Source organism: Theobroma cacao, chromosome 2 (assembly GCF_053813885.1).
Source record: "Theobroma cacao isolate CCN51 chromosome 2, ASM5381388v1, whole genome shotgun sequence".
NCBI classification, from domain to species: Eukaryota; Viridiplantae; Streptophyta; class Magnoliopsida; order Malvales; family Malvaceae; genus Theobroma; species Theobroma cacao.
The window spans coordinates 46,178,928-46,205,190 of NC_142640.1; the positions used below are offsets into that span (position 1 = coordinate 46,178,928).

General features: G+C 33.4%; 2 protein-coding genes across 2 annotated transcripts; both read left to right on the forward strand.

Annotated features, from left to right (window-relative positions):
- Positions 1-1,479: 1,479 nt before the first annotated feature.
- Positions 1,480-7,851, forward strand: LOC18609881 (microtubule-associated protein 70-2-like). The gene is made up of 11 exons (XM_007045213.3): positions 1,480-2,019; positions 2,160-2,245; positions 3,493-3,558; positions 3,644-3,814; positions 3,934-4,104; positions 4,222-4,377; positions 4,482-4,628; positions 4,717-4,788; positions 4,877-5,392; positions 5,476-5,657; positions 7,305-7,851. Exons 1-11 carry the CDS (start codon positions 1,761-1,763, stop codon positions 7,342-7,344), a joined length of 1,866 nt encoding a protein of 621 aa, XP_007045275.1. The 5' UTR covers positions 1,480-1,760; the 3' UTR covers positions 7,345-7,851.
- Positions 7,852-9,275: 1,424 nt separating this feature from the next.
- Positions 9,276-24,921, forward strand: DL1C (DYNAMIN-like 1C). The gene is made up of 16 exons (XM_018116327.2): positions 9,276-9,550; positions 9,644-9,707; positions 10,081-10,185; positions 11,335-11,436; positions 12,631-12,681; positions 12,795-12,856; positions 16,235-16,325; positions 16,445-16,509; positions 16,866-17,060; positions 17,178-17,297; positions 17,394-17,464; positions 18,003-18,228; positions 19,865-19,915; positions 21,454-21,694; positions 22,015-22,154; positions 24,499-24,921. The coding sequence occupies exons 1-16, from the start codon at positions 9,419-9,421 to the stop codon at positions 24,622-24,624; spliced, it is 1,842 nt and encodes a 613-aa protein (XP_017971816.1). The 5' UTR covers positions 9,276-9,418; the 3' UTR covers positions 24,625-24,921.
- Positions 24,922-26,263: the final 1,342 nt, after the last annotated feature.

The window sequence follows — 26,263 nt, forward strand, 5'->3', positions numbered from 1 at the left end:
TTTTAAAAAATTTTAATAAAATTTTTTATATTTTATTTCAAATCAAATAAATTTTTATTATTAACGATTGACTAATTATCATTAATTAAAATAATATTTCTAATTTTTGTATCCACATAACGTTGATATGATATTGACATAAATGGTGAAAATGCTATATGATTATGTAATCGTGCTACATCAACATGTCATGTCGCATGCAACGTTAGTATCACATGATATGAATTAATAAGTGATACTTTAATTAATAACAAATATTCAACTATTTATTATAGCGATTTATTTGATTCAAAATAAAAATATAAATACTTAATTAAATATAATAAAAAATAAAAATTTTATTTAATTTTTTAAATAGTGTAAATATTTTTATAAATATTATATTGATTATTTTTAACATTTTAAGCAACGAAGGGTGAGAGAGAGAGAGAGTAACATATGGATGGATGCAAAAGACATGCGCTAGATAGATTGAGTATTATGAAACGATCTTCAAACCATTTTAAATGCCATAATAATAAGTTACTGAGATAATAATCTTGTGGATTAATATAATGAAATTGTCACATGGCAAGCAAAGACATGATAAATATGCAAATAATAGTGACCAGATTGCTTAAGTTTGCGATTGGTAAACGGAAAAGATAATACTCTTAACCAAATACTACTGTGTATTTAAGAGGTTTTTTTTTAATTATTTTTTTGGGTTATATCACAAGAAAAGTTTATTACTCAAAAGTGAATCTAATAGGAGCTTACTCAAGGAGGAAAAGTTTACATAAGGAAAAGAAAAAAGCAACGTAGAAAAAAATTTAAAATTTTATATTTGATTTTCTTCTTTTCTTTTATTTTTTTTAATTTTTATAAATCAAGATTAGAAATTTTATTATGAATTTAGGTACGAGAAAAAACAGTTGTATTTGGAAATTTGTTTTTATGTGAACCATACTTTGCCTTGTGGGTAACGACATGGCAAAGTAGCCAAGTCATGTAATGTTACAAAAATAACAAAAATTATTTAAAGGAAAATTTTAGTGAATAAAAAAAAATAAAAATCACAAAACTCGGAACATCGTCATGGGAAAAGAAAAGAAAAGAAAAGAAAAGAAAAAGTCTGCTAAAACGCTTAGCAGTGCGCATTAGGCACCCTTACCCGTTTTAGCAACCTCAATGCGCATTGCACCCCACGCTTATCTTTAATAAAAAACCTAGTAAAAGAAAGAAAAAGAAAAAGAAAAAGAAACTAGATGTAGAAGTTTTACTGTCCGATAATGCCCAGTCGCAGTTCTCAAGCTGTTTTGTCTGCTTAACAGCAAACGCTTTCACTTCTTTAACACACTAATCTGTAATATCTCCACCACCATTAAATTAATCCATGATTAATTAATTTAATTTAATTTAATTGATCTCCATCACTAATCACTCTCCCTCTCTTTGTCTCTCTTCAGTCTGCCACTGTAGCCAGATTTAAATCCACAATCTAGAGAGAGAAAAATAAAAAAGCAACATTATTTTTCTCTCTCTCTGTCTCTGCTCAAACTCTCTCCTTACTCTCTCTCTCTCTCTCTCTCTTTCTTTTCTATATCTAAAAATCTGTTTAACAGCTGTATTTCAACTGATTTTGAAACCCTAGCATTTGGATCCACTTCAAGTTTTAGATGTGAAACAAACTTCTCTCTTTGAAAAGAGGTTTTTTTTTTTTTTTTGGAATTGGTTGCATTTTGTGTTTGAAGTGGTGAGAGGAAGTGTTTGGATCGGAGATGGCGGATATTGCCGGCGAAGCGGCGGAGATAGGAAGCATTGGGAGGAGTGAGTCGCCGGTGAGGATGACGTCGACCACCGCGGGGGTACCTCCGCCGTTGACGGTGTCGGCGTCGTTTAAGGAGAGTGGAGGGAAAGGTTCGTCCAGGAGGAGAGCTGTTAGACCTAGCTTTGATGCGGATAATGAGTTCATTACTTTGCTTCACGGGTCGGATCCGGTGAAAGTGGAGCTTAATCGGCTGGAGAATGAAGTTAGAGGTGACGAATGTGGCTCGATCTAGTTGTTTTTCACCTTGATTCGGCCCAATTTAGCTGCTTTTCGGTTAACAGTTAACTGTTTGTAGTTTCTTTTAATTTAATATTTTGGTTTTCGTTTCTGTTTTTGGATTGGGTCACAGATAAAGATAGAGAATTGGGAGAAGCACAAGCGGAAATTAAGGCATTAAGGATGTCTGAAAGGCTAAGAGAAAAGGCTGTCGAAGAGGTTGATTAAAATATTTTATTTTATTTTTTGAAAAAATTATTGAGTTTTAATTTTGTTAATAAATTAACTTTAATTGATTGGTGAAAAAACGCTATAGTAATGGTTCTAGTTAAAATAGTAATTTATTTTGAAAATTCTTTAAATTTGTTAATTTTTGTGGATTTATGACTGATCTTAGTGGAAGTGTCCACTGTTTTTTTCCCCATTAGTCAATGTTTTTTTTTTTTGGGAAAATTACGATTTGTTTGAAGTTTACTGTACATAATACTGGTAAAAGAAATAAGAAATGATGGAAGATGGGGCTCTTTGTATTTTAGTGTATATTGTTAAATTACTGAAGCAAGATAGATCCTGTAAATTTTATATATAAATTTCCGTGTATGCCTATGTCTTCATTGCTGATAGCAAATCTATGTTCCTTCTGATGGTTGGGAAGTTGGTTTCCTGGTTTTTGGGGATATAATTTGGTGAAATACGTTATACATAACTGTGCTGTCAAAGTCATGTTGGGTGGAATTTTCATCATTGTTATTTGTTGCTTGGTTATTTTAGAAAGTCAGTGATGGGCTTTCTCATCTAACAGCATGAATCCTTTTTTGATGCTTTATCCAACTTCATTTTTAGGTTGTCTTGTAATTCCTGTATGTTTTTGATTTTATAACTATAGATTATGAAAAATTAATTTCATTGTTATCTTTCAGTTGCTTTGGTCTTGTCTGTTAATGTTGTTGGCTTGTCATTGTTAAAGCTGTCACAAGATCAAGATTTCATGTCTACCTGTAATCTAGAACTTATGTCATAGTTTTCCTATTAGATTAAATGTTCTTCTTCCATCTATATTTTCTCTTCCTATGTATAATTATCTGATGGGGTTTAGGGTGGTATTTGGTATCATGATTGAATGGATTGTTTTGATGTTTAGGGATTTAGATGGTTAATTATCCTTATGTTTCATGACTTACTGTTTCCGCATATTGTGAATGATCCCTATTTTTGTTCAGAAAAAACTCATGATCTTTATGAAATTTACAGCTCTTCTACACGCTGGCCAATGCTCTTGCATCAAAGACTGTAAAGCTAAACTTTTTTGTAGTAATTGAAGAAAAATATAAGCTTATGACCATTTGCAGTATTGGACACAATTGAAGTGTTGTTTTATGTTGGTCATCTGACGTGGCATCCTTATAACATTTTTTGTGATTAAAATGGATACTGACTTTGTTTTTTGTTTTTCTTTTGTACCATAGCTCACTGATGAGTTGTCAAAAATGGAGGAGAAGCTCAAATTGACAGAATCTCTTCTTGAAAGCAAGGTATTGCTGTAAAATTTTCTTCAAGCCTTGTTTTTTATTTTCTGCCGTTGTGTTGTTATATTTAGTTAATAAACATGTTTTGCAGAACCTTGAAATCAAGAAAATAAATGATGAGAAGAAGGCATCCATGGCTGCTCAGTTTGCAGCTGAGGCCACTCTGCGAAGGGTTCATGCTGCTCAAAAGGATGATGATATGCCTCCAATTGAAGCAATTCTTGCACCTTTGGAGGCTGAGTTGAAGCTTGCTCGGCAAGAGGTATTTCTTGTGTCTATTGAACTATTGCTTCTGTCTCACATAGAGAATTACAGAATGTTTTATAAACTTATATGTGATTGATTATTCTCTTACTGATTAGTTCCTTTGGTCCTTTGCAGATTGCAAAGCTTCAAGATGATAACAAAGCGCTTGATCGTCTCACTAAATCAAAAGAAGCAGCTTTACTTGAAGCTGAAAGGACTGTACAGGTTGCATTGGCCAAAGCCTCCATGGTGGATGATCTCCAAAATAAAAACCAGGAGTTGATGAAGCAGATAGAAATTTGCCAGGTATTCCAATCATTCTTGGTGTTTTCTTTTGTCAGGTGTATCAGGAGTTGGAGCATATACTTTGTTCTTAGTCTATATAATGAAGAAAGTCACATGTCTATAACTTGCCCCTGGTAGGAAGAAAATAAAATTTTGGACAAAATGCATCGCCAAAAGGTTGCAGAGGTTGAAAAGCTTACACAAACAGTAAGGGAGCTGGAAGAGGCTGTTCTTGCTGGTGGTGCTGCCGCAAATGCAGTTAGGGATTACCAGCGGAAAGTTCAGGAGATGAATGTAATGCGCCCAGCATTTAAGTTTCCAAGTTTGGCAGATTTTTTTTTGGTGCACATAGTCTCAAAGCTGTTGTCAAAATGAATGATTGTTTCTGTGTTCCTTAGGAGGAAAGAAAAACGCTTGACCGAGAGCTGGCACGTGCAAAAGTAACTGCTAATAGAGTGGCCACGGTTGTCGCAAATGAGTGGAAAGATGCTAATGACAAAGTGATGCCTGTAAAACAATGGCTCGAAGAGCGGAGATTCTTGCAGGTTATTGTGGATGGTTTTTCCCATTGAAAAACACAATAGGCACTTAAATTTATTACTTTTTATTCACTGTGGAGTTCATTTCTTACAGGGAGAAATGCAGCAACTTCGTGACAAGCTTGCTATAACTGAGCGGGCTGCAAAATCTGAAGCACAGTTGAAAGTAATAATCTAATTGTGACAATTACCATTCTGTTCTTTATGTTGATACTATTGGTTTGGGAATTAGAGCTTTTGTTTTGATTTGGCAGGAGAAATATCATTTGCGGCTTAAAGTTCTGGAAGAGAGCGTGAGAGGATCTTCTAATAGTGTTAGCCGCAGTACATCAGATGGAAGAAGCATGAGCAATGGGCCTTCTAGGCGTCAGTCTCTGGGTGGAGCTGATAATTTCTCAAAACTTACATCCAATGGGTTTTTATCCAAGAGATCGCCAAGCTCTCAATTAAGATCCTCTATGTCATCTAGTACAGTGTTGAAGCATGCTAAAGGAACATCCAAGTCATTTGATGGAGGCACAAGATCATTCGACAGGGCGAAAGTGCTTTTAAATGGAACAGGTTCAAATATTTCGTTCAACCAGCCTTCTGAGGGAACCAAGGAGGGTGAGGCACCAGATAATGAAAAACCAAATGATTTCCAGCCAGTAGATACAGAGGATAATGTCCCGGGAGTATTGTATGATTTACTGCAGAAAGAGGTCATAGCTTTGAGGAAAGCTGGTCATGAGAAAGATCAAAGCCTTAAGGATAAGGATGATGCGATTGAGGTTGATACTTGTGTTCTTTCAATGTAATAGCATTTTGATTTATCTGTCCGGATAAATGCTCTAGTTATCCTTGTATTTTTCAGATGCTTGCTAAGAAGGTAGAAACATTGACAAAGGCAATGGAAGTTGAGGCTAAAAAGATGAGAAGAGAAGTGGCTGCAATGGAGAAAGAGGTTGCTGCCATGCGTGTGGAGAAAGAACATGAGAATAGGGCCAAGCGGTATGGTAACTCCAAAGGATCTGCTGCTCAGCTGCTTACTGGAAGGTGCTTTTATTATTTTAATATTCCTTATTTTCCTACATTGCTGTAGGCTAAAATTAGTCTCACTATTAATTTATTGCATTTGTTCTTTATAAATTGTGGGGTTAGCAGCCATGGTGTCATCTGTCTGTTCTCCCTTCATATATTTGCATTTTCCTTTCCCTTTGAATTTTTAAAGTTCATTCTTATTTGATGTTTTTATCTTAGTTCGTGCTAAGTTTGAATTTACATGTGATAAACTCACTTAGGTTTCTAATGGACAAAACACTATCCCATATATGAAGCCTCTGTCTTTATTCATAATAGTGGCCTTGTAAGCTTGTTGGCCTGTAGCTATTCTGTTGCTTGCTTAGGGCTGAAGTGAAGTGGTAGCGTAGACTGTCGTCTTGCTGATTAAATTAATCCATTTTTTTCTTTTTAAAAAAAGTATGGAGCATCTCTACATGCTTTATCAAGCTTTTTCTAAATATTTTCATACCTCAGAAATTAAAATTTACCTCAAGCTAGCCTCATCTTAGTTCTTTGACTTCTCTGCAATATTTATTCCATGCCCAAGTCTGGAATTCACTCACATGAGAATCATTTGATGAACTTGGCTTTTTCTCTATTATTTTGTCGACTTCTTTAAACCTAAAGGCAAAGATGGCAAAGAAGACGAAAGTCAATTAGACTAAGTCAACAGATGCAAAGAAACTTGGGTTTTTCCGTATTTGTGTGAAAGGAAGCTGCAGGGTGCTAGGGAAGTATCTGAGTAGATTTAAGATTGATTATCTTGCAAAACCCTCAACATCCTAATGGTTCACAGGTTTTGTTGACATTCAGCAAAATTTAGTAATTTAGGCATTTGCTTTGGCACTGGACAACCATGTGTTCATGGTGGGCCTCTTTCATTAGGCAATTTATAGGTTTGTAATATTGCATATTTAATAACTCTTAAAGAAACACTTAATACGTGTAGTAAAAATAATTACTGAGATTCACTCATAAATGCTTGTTAAATTCTATATAGAATATTCCCAAAATAGAAGGAAGGATCACAGAATTCTATGAAATTAACACGAAGTCCTACTACATGATAATTTTTCGGAAATCTCCATGATATATATATATGGCAAGTAAATGCAAATAATTTCTGAGCTACAAGATTATACTGTTGTAGTAGAACATATGGCAAGTAAATGGAAACACACGTAATCATTCTAAAGAAAAACTTCCTAGTCAGAAGTATAATTTGATTTAGTTGTTGGTTTGTCTGTCTCCTCTGTCTTCACTGCACTTTGATGTATGAAAATGTGCATTGCAAGAGATTATAGACATAGTACTGGGGATTGTTTCTTACTCTTTTGGATAAGGTACTTGAAGACCACCCATGAACTTTTCAATCTGTGACATGTATCTGTTGGGGTTCATTTTAATTTGGTACTTAAAAAGTTGTATTGATCAGCTCAAATGGATCCACTTGTTAATTCTTGTTGATTTTCTGCCTAATTGATTTTGGACGGCTTGCTTGTCCCAGAGTCAAGGCCTGTAATAGATAAATGTCACCATGCCAGTTTAGTTTTCATTGACTACATAGGTAGAAGGTATTATATTCTGAATATTGATGTAATGATATATTGATTTAGCTGACAGGTTGTCAAATTTATGCAGAAATGTCTCTCGAAGTGGGTTAACACGCAGCACTCAATGACAACAAATATTAATTGCAGCGGGAGAAAGGAGTAAATTTGCATAGGTCTCTTGGGTCCTTTGTTTTATTTTTTATTTTTTGTTACCTCTCCTTTGGCGATTGATTATAAGATTATAACTTGCATGCCGATGAACCTATGTTCACTGAAAATTGGCGAAGAGAAGAAATCTGGGAAAAGAGTAAATCAGAGGAAGAAATCGGTATGCTTCTGACATAGAGTGGTATTCCTCTGCTTAGAGATCAGCGAAAAAAAGAAAGATAAAGGAACTATTGACTGTGGGCTAACCTTTTGTCAGGTTTTCTTGAGTGGCCAGTGGTTGTGTGGTTGTATAGGTAGCTTATTGGCTTTTTCCGTCGTCTACTCATCCCCTCCCCTCCTTTTTAATTCTTGCAGTTCATATTTTGTAATCTGCAGCTAGTGTGATTTGTCTTCCAAGTTTGTTAATATTTCTTGTAATCAGATCCTTCTGTGGTTGTGTTATTCATTAATAGTTACTTGCTTATAAATCTGGAACCATGTGTATGTTTTTCTTTACATACTGACTCACCCTGTTCTATAGATTTTGACATTGTCAAGAGTCCCACAGCAAGTTTAATGAGGGGAATTTTATGTTTCCCTACCAGGCATTGCCTAACAGGTTAAACTCATCTTCACCCAAGCTTCTAGAAGAAAAAGGTCTGACATTTGGCTTTCCTCTGTGATAGAACGTTAACTACAAGCCTGTTTTTTTGTTTAAACGTAGGAGAAAGTGAACGTACTAGCTAGGATTGATTCTTTAGAATGGAAGGGAGGCAAAGCTTAAAAGGTACTATTCAAAATATGAAATATGATTGGTGGGGCCGATGCTCAGCTTTTGTTAATTTAGTATTAATACTTTATATTAAGTTGTTCTTGAATGAGTTAATTATGTATAAAAGATGATTAATGTTTTAATTTATATATGTAAATATTATCATTCTCAATTTATAAGGAGAAATAATGACTTGGAATGAGGCATCTACACTCTCATCTAAGCTCTGCTTTAATGCTATGGAATGAGGGAGCAAACCATTTTCATTTATGAGATTTAAATCTATTAAGAAGATTGCATTTGGTCTAGCTATGGATATGCCTTTCAGTTTTATTATTACTTTGTATTCTACATTCATGCCACATTAAATTTTGATTCCCCCACGATGGATTATAGCGATGATTAGCTATTTCCAAGTTTTAAGTGATAATTGAATGATCACAGAATCCTTTAAAATAAAAGTTATAGATAAATCTTCCCATTTCAATTCAATATATCTTTAGAAAGAGTATAAATAAAAGAGGAGAATTTTCTTTTTCTTTTCTATTTAAAGTTAAATAATAAAAAATGATTATATATATATATATATATATATATATATATATATATATATATTATAGGACAAATAAGAAATCAAAATCAAGGAAGTTGAGAGGTCAGCATAACGAAACTAAAAAACTTAGATTGTACACTAACGTGGCTGAAGTAATAAATAATATTATAATTTAAAAATGCTAAAAGAGAAAAAAGTTACAATTATTTAATTTAAAACATAAAAAAAGTAAGAACAACTGAACGTACAATTTTAAAATAAAAAATTAAACATAAATATAAATTAAAAATGTATTTAAATTATTTTTTTAAAAAAGAAAGATTCATTTATCATTATTAATTTATATTTTATTACTAGTTGATGAATTTTTTAATTAATTTATCATTCGCTTTAATAATATTAAAATATAAATTAAAAAAATAAATTTTTTACATTTCAAAAATAAAAAAAATCAATTTTTTACATTTTAAAAATAAAAAATAAATTTTTTACATTTCAAAAATAAAAAAAATCAATTTTTTAACTTAAAAAATTGTACATATAAGTACTCCATGCAAAACATCACTTTTGTCAACCGTTTTTCCGTTTATTTTCTCTCTCTCTCTCTCTCTCTCTCTCTCCCTGTGCAACAAACTTCCATTTCCAATAATTTTCTGATCCGAAATCCGAACTGCCGATTTCCGATCCGGCATTGTCTTGTCCGATCCGAAATCCTGCATTTGGTTAAAAGATGGCGACAATGGAGAGCTTGATTGGGCTAATAAACAAAATCCAAAGAGCCTGCACCGTCCTTGGAGATCATGGCGGCGAAGGATTGTCGCTCTGGGAAGCTCTCCCTTCTGTTGCTGTTGTTGGTGGCCAGGTCAATTTCACATTCAATCCATTTCTTTACTAGTTTTAATCTTTCACATTGTTTTTATTTACACTTTTTTTTTTTCCTTTTGGTGGAAATTAGAGCTCCGGGAAATCTTCGGTTCTGGAGAGCGTTGTAGGGAGGGACTTCTTACCTCGTGGATCCGGTAAAATTTCATTTGTTATACTGGAATGTTAATAACAGAATGAATAATAGCAGAATAGAACACTTAAGTGTTAGATCTTGCTCCTTAAAAGATTAATAAAAGAAAAACAAATAAGAAACAAATTATTATTAAATGTTATTTATCTAGCTAATAAATCATTTGAGAACTGTCATGGATCACGACTAAAGTGGATGTGATCCGTCGCGATCTCTATTCTAATTAAGTTATCACCATCATGTAATTATGATTAAGAATGACATTCACACCTACATATCTGCGCGCGTGTATGTATATATATATATAAAGAACATGTTCCTTTCAAATTCTAGTTTTGTTTTTCTTCTTTCTTTTTATGTTTTTCTTGCACTATAAGGTATTGTTACACGGAGGCCATTGGTGTTGCAACTTCATAAGACAGAATCAGGGGGTGAATATGCAGAGTTTCTTCATGCACCAAAGAAGAGATTCACTGATTTTGGTATGCCCATTATGATGTGCGGTCATTTAAATTTTTGACTTTGTTATCTACTAGTTTCTCAAAATTTTTTATTTCTTTTCTGGCATCTATGTTGTTGTTTTTGGTAATTCATACACGAAAATATCCTTTTTTTGGGAATAGGATAGGTTATAGGTACTAGCTGAGACTGGATAGCTTGATAAATACAAGTTTTATGAAGAGTTCGTATTGCTCCATCTGAAATAATACGACTTCTTTGATACAATAGTGCTTAAGATTTGTTTTATGTTGAGGCAGAGTTCTTGCCTGTGATTTGTAGGATATAGGTTGAGGATGAGGTTTATGTTCTTCTGGACTTATCTACAGATGTAGTGATATATGTCAAATATTATATTATGGTATATAGATAGCTAGCTTCTTTTTCCATCCCTTTTTAAAGTCAGAGAAGTGCTTGCCTACGTAAGTACACACACATTGTTTTATCTGGCTTTTTGATAAAAAGAAAAAAAATATCATTGCTTTTCAATGTTTGATGTATAATTTATAAAAAAAATTTTCCAGTAAAGCTGGAGAAACAATTCTATGCCGTTAAGTAAGAAGCTCCGCAGTTGTAACTATGAAGGAGTGACATTAATTTGGAATCTTCTATAAACTTTACTAGTTTAAGCCATCATGATTTGGCTCCTTTAGATTAGATTGTTGCAAACCATAAGTGTTGGCTTGGTAAAATTAACTTATGAGATACACAAAGCACCTTACTCATGGTAGCTACCGTTCACTACAACCCATAAATGGATGCCTCACTTTCTACTTTATTTTGGGTATTAAGTCAGAGATTGATTGTCATCCCAATACTGATGCACTTATTAAACATGTTCAACAACATACAAGTACCTATCTAATGGTAAATTCAGCTTGCATTGGAATAAATTTGAACGATTTCCTTGTTGGGTGAAATTGTTTTCTTTCATCTCCCTATCTGACATTGTCCTTTCCAGTTCCTTATGTTTTCTTCTCCATATAATCATTGTTTACTTTGCAATATGACTGCTGCTCCATTTTTTGTTATTTTCTTTTCACTAATCACTAATCATTTACTTTTTATGTTCTTATGTATTGAAATTCAGATGACTATATTACTAACAAATAATGAAAATGCTATTTTTGCAGCTGCTGTCCGTAAGGAGATTGCAGATGAAACAGATCGAATAACTGGGAAGACAAAGCAAATCTCTAATATTCCCATTCACTTGAGCATATATTCTCCACATGGTCTGCACTTACACCACCCTCTTGATTATACACTAAATGCAAGTTATTCATTGAACAACAATAGTAAAAGATACAAGAACAAATGATCATGAAAGATTTTATTTGGATATTATTTGTCCTTTTCAGATACTCCTCAGACGCTTTTGCTAATATTAAGCTTGTGAACACTCTTTTGATATGTATCTTCTCACCATAATAATATAGTGACACATGTCAGCTTCTGTATTTATATGACCAATGTTAACAATCAAGGATTAGTAATTGTCTCATTGGTGTTTCATCACCTGCAGTTCCTGGTATTTCTAGCTTGCTATAGAGTTGATTCTAGTAGATCATTACACTAAATTATGCTCTTGATATAGTACTGTTACATTACCAACACAGAAAATTTAGTCATGGCAAAACAAAACATGGGGAAATATTTCTTTTCTCAATTGTACATGAGATGGAGCACATTTGCGGAATTATGATTTTACTCTCCCCATCCTGTTTGTATAATGACAGCTCTCTCTCTCTTCTAAATATTGCACAGACAAATTTTTTATTTGAGGAAAGTCAAAATAATGGAAAACTAACCACATTTTGAAAGAGCTCACATATCATGCTCAAATACTGAACCTTACTTGTTTGAAAAGAAATTGAAGAATATTTTTTTGTTCCTTTGGAACGCCAAGTTTTCAAGGATTAAATGCCAAATACCATTTGACTTTTTACCCCCTTGATATAGATATGGTGTACAGAATAGAAATGCGTGTCTGAATCATGACTTTACATTCATAAATATCACTCTCTTTAGCAATTGTAGCTTAATTATATACTCTGTTGGACCTCATCATGGGAAGCATTACCTGTTAACAGCATAAAAGTGCATTGCTTTAGATTTCGTGTAGACATGCTTCCAGCAGGAATTTCTTCAAGGGATATTGGGTAATGGGGTCTGTGGGGATACTCTCTCAGCCTAAAACTCATATGTGGCTCTACTGCATGTATGATGTGACAGTGTCTATCGGTGCATTATGCTTGGTTTTTAATGGAGTGTTGTTGTTACTTTAATACCTAATTCTTGTTTCCTCAATTTTGCTTGTGGTAAAGTAGTCATTTCCTTTTCACATTCAATACATCTATTTGGTTAAGCTTTTAGGGTGTTTATTGATTCAATTTTGTATGACTAACATGTTTGGTTTTATTTGGCAGTTGTCAACTTAACACTTATAGATCTTCCTGGGTTGACAAAGGTTGCTGTAGGTAATAACAATTGTTTTTTCTCAAACAACCTAAAGCAATTTAAATTTTATCTGCCTTTTAAGCACACAACACAGAATCCTTAATCGTGAATGGTGTAACTATGGCTTTTGCAGAAGGACAGCCAGATAGTATAGTTGAAGATATTGAAAATATGGTTCGTTCTTATGTTGAAAAGGTAAGATTACTTGACTTTCTGAACTCTTAATGGGTGATAAATGCTGTTTAATACTAAATGTATATGACTCAGACATAAGGTATTCTTGCAATGAACAAGTAAAATAGAACGTAAATTTAGGAAACAATTAGTCACTGTGGCCCATTTTGAGAGGAAAAGATGATTGAGTCCACCCTACAATGAAAAAATGGATGGTAATTGAATTACTTCTCTCCAGTAATACTGGATAGATTGAAAGAACTGAATATGTGTTAATCAGGAACTAATGCACAATGATACAATAGATGATTATTAGACTGGACTAGGCTTCTGCATTTCATATACAATGTTTAATTATAAATTCTCGTTAATTTAATGGTTCAGCATTATATGTATGTCTTCCACAGTGCAATCATGAAAGTCTTTAAAAATAAACATTCTCATGCCACTATCTAATCCAATATCAGTCAATCTTCTGTTCATGCATCATAAATAGCCACTTTGCTAAATAAATCATCCTTATAGAAAATATGGTTGTTTCTATGTCTGATATTCTTGGATTACAATGTTTTCGCTCCACAAATTTTCCTTATTTAAGTCTATCTGTGGATAATAGGAGCCATTTACTTACTAAGCTTGAGTCTTTACAATCACAAGTTTGCCTCAATCCTTAAAATAGTAATTCAATTTGTTTTAAAAGTTTAATTTTTGTGAAGTGCCTTCAAATTTTCTTGACTTGGTGCCAACCAAGGCTAGTTCTTCAAAATTGAGGTTAAGATGATAGCATGCTTGCTAATCATCCTACATAAAACAAATTGACAACAGGTAGATGGTTCATTAATGTAGGATAATGCCACTTAACACTTCCCACATGTATAGGACCGATTCTAACAATTGAAACAGATGGGCCTATCACATGGACAACAAATTTGGTCAATAAACAAAAAAAAAAAAAAAAGGCTTGGGCTCTGATACCATATTAAGCTCCAAAGCTAAAACTAATCAGCAACAGGTTGGGAGGCACAACCTGAATATAAAGGCTACAAGAAACCTTGAACCTAATGAATGTGGTACAACTAACACTTTCCCTCACATTTGGGCTTGATACTAACAGCTAAAATAAGTGGGCTAACCATTGGGCAAAAAGTTGCTGGAAAACTAACAATAAAGAACAAATAACATAACAAGCTAGGCAACAAGCAACCTTGTGCTTTGACAGCATGCTAAGCATCCAACCTGAGACCCATTGTTAAGAGGTGAAAAGGCTCAACCTGAACATAAAGCCATTAAACCAGACACTTATGATGGAGAATAACACCAGTTGGCAAAAATTCTTAGGAGCATTTCGAGTCAAAGTGCTATCTTACGGTTATTGTGGTTTCTCCTATTTTAAGACTTTGTTTAAATATTTTTGGAACCTTATCTTTGCAGGCATCTCTAGATTAAAAAAGGAAGAGGCCCCTTGAGTTAAAAGTTTGAAAACAAATTAACCTTATTGATTACTCAATATTTTAAGAAAATGTTTTTAAGTGTATATTTTGATTCAGAATAATGCTTTAGAAGGATACAACATCTCAAGTTTCATTAGCTAGCATTGTTTCATGAAAATATTGCCCCAACCAAAAGTTTGCTTTGCTCAAACCCTTAGATATCCAACTTTTTCCCCAAGAAAACACTTAGGTAGCACCATTGAATATAAAGAAGGTTTTGGAACTTGTAAAAGGTAGTGAAAAAGAGGAGCTTCAGAATGAACATAAAATCTTAGATTGGTTACATGTGGTTATGGAGCATTGTATAGGTTTGACTCATTAATTGCAATTTGCTAGTCATAGTGAATAATCTTTTCACGCTAGTAATCCTTGAATCCTGAGTGTTGAGAAATTTTATTGCCATTGTCAAGGTCATATGTTTTGAAAGCTCATAATGAGACGATGGGAACAAATTTGCTTCATTTCATTTCTGGGATGCTTTCAGAGGGGTAGGCATTTCTTGGTCAGTTTCCTTATGGCTAGTGAGGGATTTAATGCAAGACCCAGAAGTTAGAGATGCAGAATGATTAATGCGTAATGGTTATCTTTCCTAACCAGGGTTTTTGAAGGGGATGATTCATGCAAAATTTATTCTTTAGTGTCTTTTTCATAATGTGGTTATTGCAGTGAGTTAAGCCTATGCATTCATACCTGGTGGTTCACAACTTTTACCATGTCATGAGAAAATAGTACATCAGGTGGAGCAGATCTATTTGATGCAACATGGGGTTTTCTTTGTTTATTAGAAGAATGGATTTAGAGTTGTGTGGTGAATTTGATTGATTCAAGTTTTCATCTTGTAGCTTCTTTTTTAGCTTCTGTTGGTGGAACTGCCGCGCCATAAAAAAGGAAATAACATTTTTTAGTTGATTGTCTTTGATTTGGTTTTTCATTTCTTTTCTTCCTTGTTTGGTGGAAGACGGTGTAGTGAGACCCTAATATGTGATTTATAGTTTCAACTTGAGGCCTTGCCCCTGCCTTCCCTTCCCTTCCTTCCTTCTGAAGTGGGGACATTGTCCCCTCCAACAGATTAACCAGCGCTAATTGTTGTTTGATGAGGCCAGATATCTCTTTAAACCATTCATTTAATTGTGTCTATACAAATTGCAGAAATTGAGCTCTCAATTGTGCCATTGATATGCTCACATCTGGTGCTGCCTTACTTTCCTTGGATCACAAGGTGTACTTGCAATGATGATCTCAAGGTCACCCTACCATTTAGGCCAAAACTGTCATAGAAAACTGGTTTCCAGTTATGTATTATTTACCTAAGAAAGATCAGATTAGAATAAACGAAAAAGTTGCAATTTCACTTCAAGTTGAGTGTACAATTATATTTTCAAATTGTGGTCTTGTTACAGGTGATGTGTTAATTATTTAGTTAAGGTACTAGTCAAATCAATGTATGAAGTCCTTGAAGTATATATAATTGGTTTCTCCTATGCACTTGGTGGAAGAATGATGATAATTGGAATTGAATTTCCTAATTCTTTACTGGTATGAGTACAGAATCTGTCCATTCCGACAAATATCTTTGATTTTTCATCAATCTCATCTCTATTCCCCTTAAGTTTTCTGCTACATCTCTAAAGTGTCATGAGCTTCATCTAAGGCTTTTAAGAGGAAGTGTGGGGAATGGGAAATCAAGGTTCTAGTTTAGCTGCAGGCCTGGATTCATTTTTCACTTTCCATCTAGTTTACTTCTTTGTTAGCTACTTACTAGGTTAAAAACTTCATTGCCTGTGAATCAGTTTTGAATTTAATCTATATACCATAGCTGTTTTTCATCTAAATTTCTTTTGGCCCTAATATCTTGTACCATTGTTATGTTTCTTACTCAGTTTGCCCTTGAAATTCTCAAATTTTGTAGCCTAACTGCATCATATTGGCAATTTCTCCTGCAAATCAAGATATTGCCACTTCAGATGCCATAAAACTTGCAAGAGAAGTAGATCCAACAGGTATTTTAAAAATGAGCTTTATGCTTGTAGACTTTTGTCTTCTAAAATGTTGCTACGCAATAAAAATTTTGTCTGATGAGCAAGGAGATTAACATTTTTATATTATTTGGTGTATTCAGGTGAAAGAACTTTTGGTGTGCTAACGAAACTTGATCTGATGGATAAGGGAACAAATGCTGCGGATGTATGGATTCAATCATATTTGGTTCATCAGTTGCTTGTTCATAGAATGCTTGCATAATATAAGCTGAAAATGTTATATGTAGATATCAGTTTTAGGCAAAATTATCCTGACATGAAATTTTGCATGCCAATGCCACATAGGTGCATTGTGTCACATCTGCTTATTGCCTATCATGTTCTTTTTGAAGTGATTTCTTTAAGGGTTTTTTTTTTTCTTTTCGTATGTGGTATATATTTGTTTCTTGTGCGGCATTGGTGCATTAGATTGTAAGATGTCACATCAGTTACAAAGATTTCGATATAGATCTTAAATCCTTAACAAATAAACATTATACTTACCCCATATACATCTTTCAGGTTCTCGAAGGAAGGGCGTATAGGCTACAACATCCTTGGGTTGGAATTGTGAATCGTTCCCAAGCTGACATCAACAAGAATGTTGATATGATTGTTGCTCGTCGAAAAGAGCGTGAATATTTCGAAACAAGCCCTGATTATGGACACTTGGCGAGTAAAATGGGATCAGAGTATCTTGCAAAACTATTGTCTAAGGTCTTTTTCATCTTTTTTTGTTGGTTGCTTTAGTTAATTTTAATATAAATAACCCACACAAGCTTGGGACATGTCCCTGTACGAGTCCTCATCTATTTTTTTTTTTTTCTGTTTCAGCATTTAGAGCTTGTTATCAGGCAGCGTATACCCAGCATCATTGCTTTGATAAATAAGACCATTGATGAGCTTAATGCAGAGTTGGACCGCATTGGCAGGCCTATTGCAGCGGATGGAGGGGTAACAATTTAGACTTTTCAGATACCGGTTTGCTTAGTTGTGAATGGGATACTTCCACAGTCTAGTCCATTATAATTATATTAAATGTATGTACAGGCCCAGTTGTACATGATTTTAGAACTTTGTCGTGCATTTGATCGTATCTTCAAGGAGCACCTGGATGGAGGGTAAAGTGCATTATCTTTTTCAGCTTTTCTAGTATCTCGGCAATGAAACTTCTATACTGGTTCTATTTGGATTTATTTATTTTGCCAGCTTATGCACTCATATTCATACTTAAAATTTCTACTTACTAATTACACTCACTTAAGTTTCGAGACCTAATTCCTCCATAGTACATTCACATAATGAGAAGTGTCTTGTGATTGCAAGACTTGCAAGTAAAGGAAATATATTATTCAATTTTATAAAGCTTCAGTGACTATTTGGCTATGCTTGTCTTAAGAATTAGAAAGTCTTTCCAATATGGTTGTTGACCCAAGCACCAGTCTGTGTTGTCCGGTTGGCTTTTATATGGAAATCTGCTAGACACAGTCAAATTAAATTAGTATACTTTCTAGAAACTACTATAAGAGTTAGACATTATTTGCCTATTGTTCTAAAGTATGTTTGCTATGAATGTGGTTAACTATGCCATTGCTGTAGTATAATTTTAGTTTTCTCCCCTAAAATTCTATTTAGTTAAACACTAAGTTGCTCCTTCAGGCGACCTGGTGGTGATCGTATATATGGAGTTTTTGACAACCAGTTGCCAGCTGCTTTGAAGAAGCTCCCCTTTGATCGTCACCTTTCATTAAAAAATGTCCAAAAAGTTGTCACAGAGGCTGATGGCTATCAGCCACATTTGATTGCTCCAGAACAAGGATACAGAAGGCTCATTGATGGCTCTATCAGCTATTTCAAAGGGCCAGCTGAAGCCTCTGTGGATGCTGTAATGTTCTTACTTGTGCAGTAGCTTGGTTAACTTTCAATTTTGTGGTTATGATAAGGGCAACTAGTTATTCCTTTTACTGGAAATACACACACCCACATACGCAGGTTGATATGTGTTTAATGTGCTCAATTATAGAAGTTATTTTCAGTCCTTTTTCTTTTCGGTCCTTTTAAGGATAAACCTGCGGAGGGGGGTATTTGGACTTACTACATATTTGAGAGAGAGATGTGGCTGCAAATCAAGATGTGCCTTGGCAACTAAATTTTTTTGTTTTCTTCTTGATTTCTTAAAAAATGCATAATATGGTAAAATTTGACTTTGTGAATGTTCTTTATCTCTTTACTGTTGTTTTCTCATTTATATGTGGGTGGTATTATTCCTTTTTTATTTTTTTTTTTGGGGGGAAGGGGGGTGGTTATCTATGATATCTTTTGTTCTTATATTAAAATATCATCTTGCCTTTAACTATTGTATGGTTTATGATTCACCAGACATAGGAATGCAAAAATTATAGACCAATCTTTCGCTCAATAACAATGATAGTAGCACCACCAGTAGTTGATTCTTTGTCATAGTTGGTTTCAGGTTAAGCTCATACTTATAACAAGGAGCAGCATTTTTATTGCATAATCAAATGAAGAGGCAATCAGGAAGAATTGAACTTAAATGGGAGTTTGTTATGTCATAATATCAAGTCTTCTTGGGAAAAGGGAGTAGCATTAACTAGCTTAAGTGTGGGATAAAAGTTTTACAATCGTTTCCTTCTCACATCAAGATCATTTGTTTATTTACTGTATTTGTTGTGTAATCCGTTGGGTCTTTCTGTCATTACATATAATTCTCGTATAAGTAGTCAAATGATTCCTTCAGAGGGGTACATGGCTAGCATTTGGGACTGATTTGTCCATCAGACTCTCCAAAAATTCAGTTATAGGTGTTTCTACATATATGCAAGGTGCAAGAGACACTTCAATGATATATCTAGTTACTGAGAGATATTGCAAGGATATATCTTGCTATTCTTGTTTTCCTTCTAATGAATAGATTGGCAGAGGAAACTACAACTTGAATATATTATTACGATTAAAAATAGAAAAAGAAAAGCTATATCTGTCAGAAAATTTCCTAAAAAAGAAAAACAGACCTCTTAGACTGAGAAGGCATTTGCTTTAGCATCCTTTCCATGAAGTTGGATTATAGTAAAAGTTTCTTAAACGTTTGAGGTTTTTGATTCGTAGGCATTTGTTATCTGGTCTTTTCTATTTGAAAAATGGTATAGCATCGAGAAAGGAGTGATCAAACTTGATGTGTACTTCTTTGGCTATCGCATATAGACTATATGGTGTGGGTTTGTCATGTAGACCACCAGGAAGATTTACAAGAACTCTTAAATACAGAGAGAGAAAGAGAGGTGATGATTCTGGTGTAGGCTATTTGTGGAAGATTTGTGTCTCCTTCTCATAAGTCTAGTTCTCACACAAGGTCATTTGGGCGTGTCTTTCAATTAATAGCTTGTTACTTTTTAATTGCAATTTCTGTTTATTTTATCTTATGCCTGATAAGGTTGCAGAAAAATGAAATTTCTGTCTTGCTTTGGTTCTGACTATTGAATGTTGTATGCTTTGATCTTCAGGTGCACTTTGTATTGAAAGAACTTGTGAGGAAGTCAATTGCTGAAACAGAGGTAAGTAGTTATTAGCTGAAGACAACTGTGGTCATGAGATACTTAACACTAACGTAAGAGAAATTTTTGAACAAAAGAAAAAGTTGAGAAATTACTCATGTTCCTTGTATGTTGATTATGTACCAATTTTCTGCAGTATTTCAAGTTTTGGTATGTAATTAACTTGTGCTGCCATTGTGAAAGTGTTGAACTTGTCCCACTAGCATCTATCTTTTTTTTCCCTCTTTTTAATTGTCACATATCTTGAAGTCAGTGTAAGCAGTTGAGTTTAAAAGATCTTGTATCTCTTTGAATTCATATGATAACAACTTGGGATATACGTTTCATGCATTGTTGTAGTCAGTTTATCTGAGGCATACTAAATGAATATTTTACATTGATGAATCATCACATGTGTGTCTATAGGGCATTTGACTAGGTAGAGATACATATATTGCCAAGCATCATAGTGGATGAGCTGAGTGTCTGGCCCTGTGCACCTAATTTGTCTCTCTATTGCCAGCAACACCAAAGCAAACCCAATATTTAACCAGAAATTTCTTATGCTTTAAAGTGTTAATAAGACCAGCCTAGATAGTATTATGTTGAAATTCAGTCACTTTTTTGAAGTCAATGAGAATGTTGATGAACTTGAGCTGTGCGAAACCTGCAAGTATTTATGGAACTTTCAGAACTTTCAGCATTGCTCTATAAAGATGAGCAGTTGATTTGTGTTATGAACTCACATAAGTAATTTTCTAATTAGGACATATTTCTCTTGAGTCCAGCCAAAAGTATCTAGAGAACTAACAGAACAAGTAAAATAAATTTAGTCAACTTCACAGTGACAATCACTGCTTTTCAATCAAATGGAAGGAGGATCTGTAGTTTTACTTTTATTAAGAGGAGAAGTTCATAATTTTTTAATTTCAATTATCTAATCATCTGTTTGTATGAAGCTTTTTGTTCTGTTGTGTTTGAAGTAGCAAGTATGTCCACAATGATAATTGCTGGATGGCAACTGCTAGTTGATAATGGAAATTTCATGTGCTATCTGGAATAACCATAGTGTCGTTTCATTCTTTTCATACTATATGAAATATTGTAAAGTGGTCACTTTCATAACTTCTTTGATAACAAGGCTCATTGTATTCTTAGCACTTCCATTTTCCATTCAATGCAGTACTACTAATCATGCATGCAGAACAGTTTAGCTGCACCTGTTGGATGTGCAGCATCTTCAGTGTTGCTTCCTAGAGTTCATGAGAAAAAAGAGTAGTAATGTGAATTTATGTCTTTGAGAAGAAAAAATATGGGTCCTATGAATCTTTTCCCTGGTTTTTCTCCTTAAGTGAACAAATTCTTATAAAAAAGGAAAAAGAAAAAGTGTACTTTAGTATGGGTGGGTTGAGGAGGCTGTGAAATGGGTTTTGTTTTTCGATGCTGCTTTTGTGGGTTCCTAGAAGTTGACCTTAATATTCACAACATATTCTTATGAGATGATTCTAACAACTAATAGAATATACTGTAAATAATATGCAACTTCAACGCAACTGCAGGAATTGAAGCGATTCCCAACACTTCAAAATGACATTGCAACTGCTGCAAATGAAGCTTTGGAAAGATTTCGTGAAGAAAGTCGTAAAACAGTGATACGGCTAGTGGAGATGGAGTCCAGCTACTTGACAGTTGATTTTTTCCGGAAGCTTCATACAGAACCAGAGAAGAAACCAGAGAAGAATGCAAACCCATCTGGCCCAAATAATGACCGTTTTAATGATAATTATCTCAGAAGGATTGGTATATAAAGTTTTATCTGTTGATTATGTTACTACTCTTGTGGTTTTGTTTAGCCCAAACTGACATATATGGTGTTCAAAGATTCACATTTTAGCTCTCCAAATTAATCTGGTTTATATCAATTCTTAAATTCAAGTTACTCTTGAAATCATGGAAATTGCTTACTCAGCCGTGTGCATGTCTAACTTTAACTTTGAAACATTTTCATTACTTTTTTGTGGTGCTAGTTTCCCTTTCTGAGATATAGGATGTTCCAACATTATGGTTAGAGGAATATATTGCTTAACAAATACTAACATATATCCTGTTACTTGGTTCAGGATCAAATGTCAAAGCTTATATAAGCATGGTTTGTGATACACTGAAGAATACTATTCCTAAAGCCGTGGTATATTGCCAAGTCAGAGAAGCCAAGAGGTCACTCCTGAGCAACTTTTATGCCCAAGTAGGGAGGAGAGAGGTAAATTGTTTACAATATTACTTTTTAGTGATGCACTTTTTCTCTTCTATGCACCAATGCTTAAGGAAAAAAGAAAAAGCTTAAAAGAGGAAATTCATTTCGCAAGTTATTTGATTAAGAAATAAGATGTAGAGTTGATTGCTAGTTATAAGGAAAAACAAAAGTGAGAACACAATAAATCCCTTGTCAAACACTGGTAATACTTGTATGATTTATTTGAGAAACTACCTTAGTTCTCTATCTTCTAACACATGCTCTATATTAATTATGAATAATAACTTTTAAATTCATATAATCCTATATAACCTATACAAAATATAAAGCCAGCTACTAGGTTGAACTGCAAAAATATCAATACCCTATATATAAATTGTTTCAATTTGAGGTGGATTAGAGTTGGGGATGAGTGAGTATTCATCTCTTTCTCACATTTTTCTCTCCCCATCATCCGAATTCTCCCTTTTCTCCATTCTTTGGGTTTTTGCAATTATTAAGACAATGGAAAGCGCATGTGCAAGCATATTCTATATCCCAAAATCTGATACTTTCTTTGTCCCATAGTGATTGTCCTCATTTCTATTTTTAGATGTCCCACAACTTTTTCCACCATCAAAAGGCAATGGCTTATTATTCCTAAATTTTCATCAACACCATTTACTTTAATAACTTTCTTAACTCAGGAAAAAGAAAACAAAAATGTTGCTCCATTTATATAAAGGTAGAACTGGCCACAACAATTAATATGATTATGCTCTTCATCTCAGTTTTCCAAAGAGGACAAATTTTGGGACAAAGGAGTAGTAGAAAATAATGCATGTAGCTGAGTTGGTGGCCACGTAGTTAGTATCTTTTAATTGACTTCTGAAACTATGAATATAACTGCATATGATGGTGAAAAACAATAAAACACATAAAATCTAAAATCCCAGTTTTAGAAGTTGGTCTTACTCGCAGTTCTTAAAATCCTTTTCACACCCAACTTCCCCCTCCCCTAGCCTCGACAAAATGTATTGGAAAGGAAAAGTAGTTGAGAATAGACTAATTACACTCTAATGATGGATATGCTTATGTTCCATTTTGTATATCAATAATGAAAGGCACAACTATATGCATCTTGTTAGTAGCTAGAAACAATTAAATACCACTTCTCTTTTTATTAACTTTTTAGCATCAATAGTGAACGTTACAGATAATTTCTTTACTCTTATTGATAAGATAGGATTCTTTTGTTGCCCTTGATGAATATTCAATACCTCTAGCTCTTTCAGTGTTCTAAAATATCTTCCTTTTCAACATATACCGTGCATCCAATAAAGGAAAGTTATGAGGTGTAAAATGCCACAGACATTAATCAACCTGCATTTTTCTTAGATATAGCATTGGTAAGAAAGATAAAAGAGAACAAAAAATGTCACTGCTATTGAGACTTGACTAAGAATTAAATATTGAGTTTGTGTTATTCCTGCTTCGTGAGCCTTGCTATGACTTTTCTGATTATGACAAACTTGGGGAGCTTAGGGGACTGTCCCCAAGGACCCCGCCAATGGTTAGAACTTGAGATATCTAGTTAGAGGTCTCAAGTTTGAATCTTAGGAAAGGATAGAGTGGGGTTTTTATGGTTGGAGATAGGTATTATCTCCCTTTGTGTAGCTCAAGCACAATGAACTTATGGTTGGAGATAGGTATTATCTCCCTTTGTGTAGCTCAAGCACAATGAACTTTCACCTGTGCCCAAAAGATAAAGTAGAAAAAACTAGGGGAATAGAAAGAGATAAACAACATTCTCATTCTTCTTTTGTAAATTGCCTTGGGTGATAAAAGGCATTTTTGTTTGCTATTGCAATGAAGTTCTTTTCCCTTTTTTTTTTTTCTTAATTTTGAGTTTTTGTGATGTGGCATAGCAAACAAACTCATCTTTTAAGAAGTATCAAGTTTGAGATTTTTTTTTTTATAATTAGAGGAAGGGGGATCACGCACCAACCAATGAGCTACGTGCTTGGGTGCAAGTATCAAGTTTGAGATTGATTGTTGATCTCAAGCAATCTCTCTCTCTCTCTCTCTTTTATGTAAAATTATTTTCATCTTTTGTAATTTCTATTACAGTCCATATTTTTTTTTTAGAAAACTGCACTTCTTGTTTAGAATAACTTGATTTCTAGAACAAACTCATGAGGTCATAAATTGGGTAGAATGAGATTGAACCTCAAGCCATTCTACATGCAATTGCTGCTTGAGTTTCTGTCTAATCATCACGTTGGTGAACTTGAAAAGAACAAGATGGAGGCAGATGTAGCTATTTGTGTTCATACGTTTTTGGTATTAAATAGTTCTTGTGCTTATGCAGAAGGAACGACTTAGTGCAATGTTGGATGAGGACCCCCAACTGATGGAAAGAAGAACACAGATTGCCAAAAGGCTCGAACTTTACAAATCGGCTAGAGACGAGATCGATGCAGTGGCGTGGAAATGATAAGAGATATGACATCTTCTTTTCTCTCCTTTTTTTTACCCCACACGTACATTTCAGAGATCTATTCATTCACAGATGAACAGCACATTCTTATTTACCCTGATTGATAGTGAAGGTTTATATATATATAGATGATTGAGTGCCGAGGTCTATTTAGGAGTTAGGATGCTATGAAATGCATTTCCTGAGTCATATGCTTCAGCAATGTCTTCGGCAAGCAAGTGGCTACAATATTAGAAAGGTCCTTCTGTATTATTTCAAATTTCTCAGATAAGTGATCTTCATTCTTCAAGTACATTTCAACTTTTGAAGTATTATTATTTTTAATTAAATCCTTTATTTTGGATGAAAATCATTAAAATAGACTTTTAATGGCATGTAATATTAGTTTTGCATGTGAATGTGTGTGTGAAACTTTTAATGAAAAAAATAATCTTTTCATATAATTTTTTTAAATTACTATTTTTTATTAATTTTAATTAAAATCATTAATTTATAATAGGATTTATCTTTTTGAATTATAAAAGAGTTATAATAATATTTTTTTATAAGAGATAGTAATTCATACAAGATAAATTTTATGTCAAACTTTTTTTATATCAACCAAGTAAAAACTAAAAATTGAATATGAAATTTGAAAATGTGATTAGTTTTGCATGCAAATAAGTAATATAAATATAAATATAAATATAATGATTGATGAGGATCAGCTTTGTACAAGTAGCTTCAATTGAAAATATGAATTTTTGAAGAGTTAATAAAATTAGTTAATTTGTTGTATAAATTATGGGAGTGAATGCATATATCATGTTACAGTTAATTAAGATTAAATAGGCTTGTATATTTTTTAATTTTAGAGGATAGAAGTAAAATTTAAATTACCTATTAAACTATTTCATAAGTCAATTTGCATTTATACTACTTATAGTCAGATAAAAAACATAAAATCTATCATATTCAAATCTGATTCACGATTTGACTGGTAAAAATTATTTTTCAATAAATCAAGTTAAAAATAGAAAATATATTATCAAAAACTAAAAAGTGAAAATAATGTTTGTGAGCTTAGAATTTTTTTTGTAATTTTTTTCAATAATAATGAATATTTTTAATATTTGCATCATAAAATTTCGTTTATATATATAATTACTCAAAATATTTACGTAATTTATAATTCTATTTATACCAACTTGATATTGACTCAATGATCCAACGATTGAACTATGAACGCTTGAACGGTTCATTATCCAATCCGGTTCTGATAACTTTTGCATTCTAGACGGAATAATCAAAGTAAGCCAACCCGAACAGAAGATGGCTAGGATCAGGATACATTTATACTTAAAATCTGAGAAGCAAAGTCATGGTAGTATAAGTAGCAAGCATTACGAGTAGCAAAGACCTGTCCTTACACAATTTGGGGTACTCTCCTTTTCTTGCGAAATGGGAGTTTTCAACTTTACCTACAGGTTAAACTCGATACATTCGAGAACTAAATATTAACAAAGATTACCACATATAAAACATTTGGAATGATAATAAATTTTCTCGATAAAAGTAAAAGAGTGTTGATGGTCCGATTTTTTATAAATTTTTTTTAATTTGATAAATAAATACCTTTCGAAAATACATTAAAAAA

Bases quoted from the DNA above. Each gene is read 5' to 3' on its own strand.
- LOC18609881 (XM_007045213.3), top strand. From the start codon at position 1,761: ATGGCGGATATTGCCGGCGAAGCGGCGGAGATAGGAAGCATTGGGAGG. The intron at 4,105-4,221 runs GTATTCCAATCA...TGCCCCTGGTAG, and splicing joins AGCAGATAGAAATTTGCCAG to GAAGAAAATAAAATTTTGGA. The intron at 4,378-4,481 runs GTAATGCGCCCA...TGTGTTCCTTAG, and splicing joins GGAAAGTTCAGGAGATGAAT to GAGGAAAGAAAAACGCTTGA.
- DL1C (XM_018116327.2), top strand. From the start codon at position 9,419: ATGGCGACAATGGAGAGCTTGATTGGGCTAATAAACAAAATCCAAAGA. The intron at 9,708-10,080 runs GTAAAATTTCAT...TTGCACTATAAG, and splicing joins CTTCTTACCTCGTGGATCCG to GTATTGTTACACGGAGGCCA. The intron at 19,916-21,453 runs GTAAGTAGTTAT...ACGCAACTGCAG, and splicing joins AGTCAATTGCTGAAACAGAG to GAATTGAAGCGATTCCCAAC.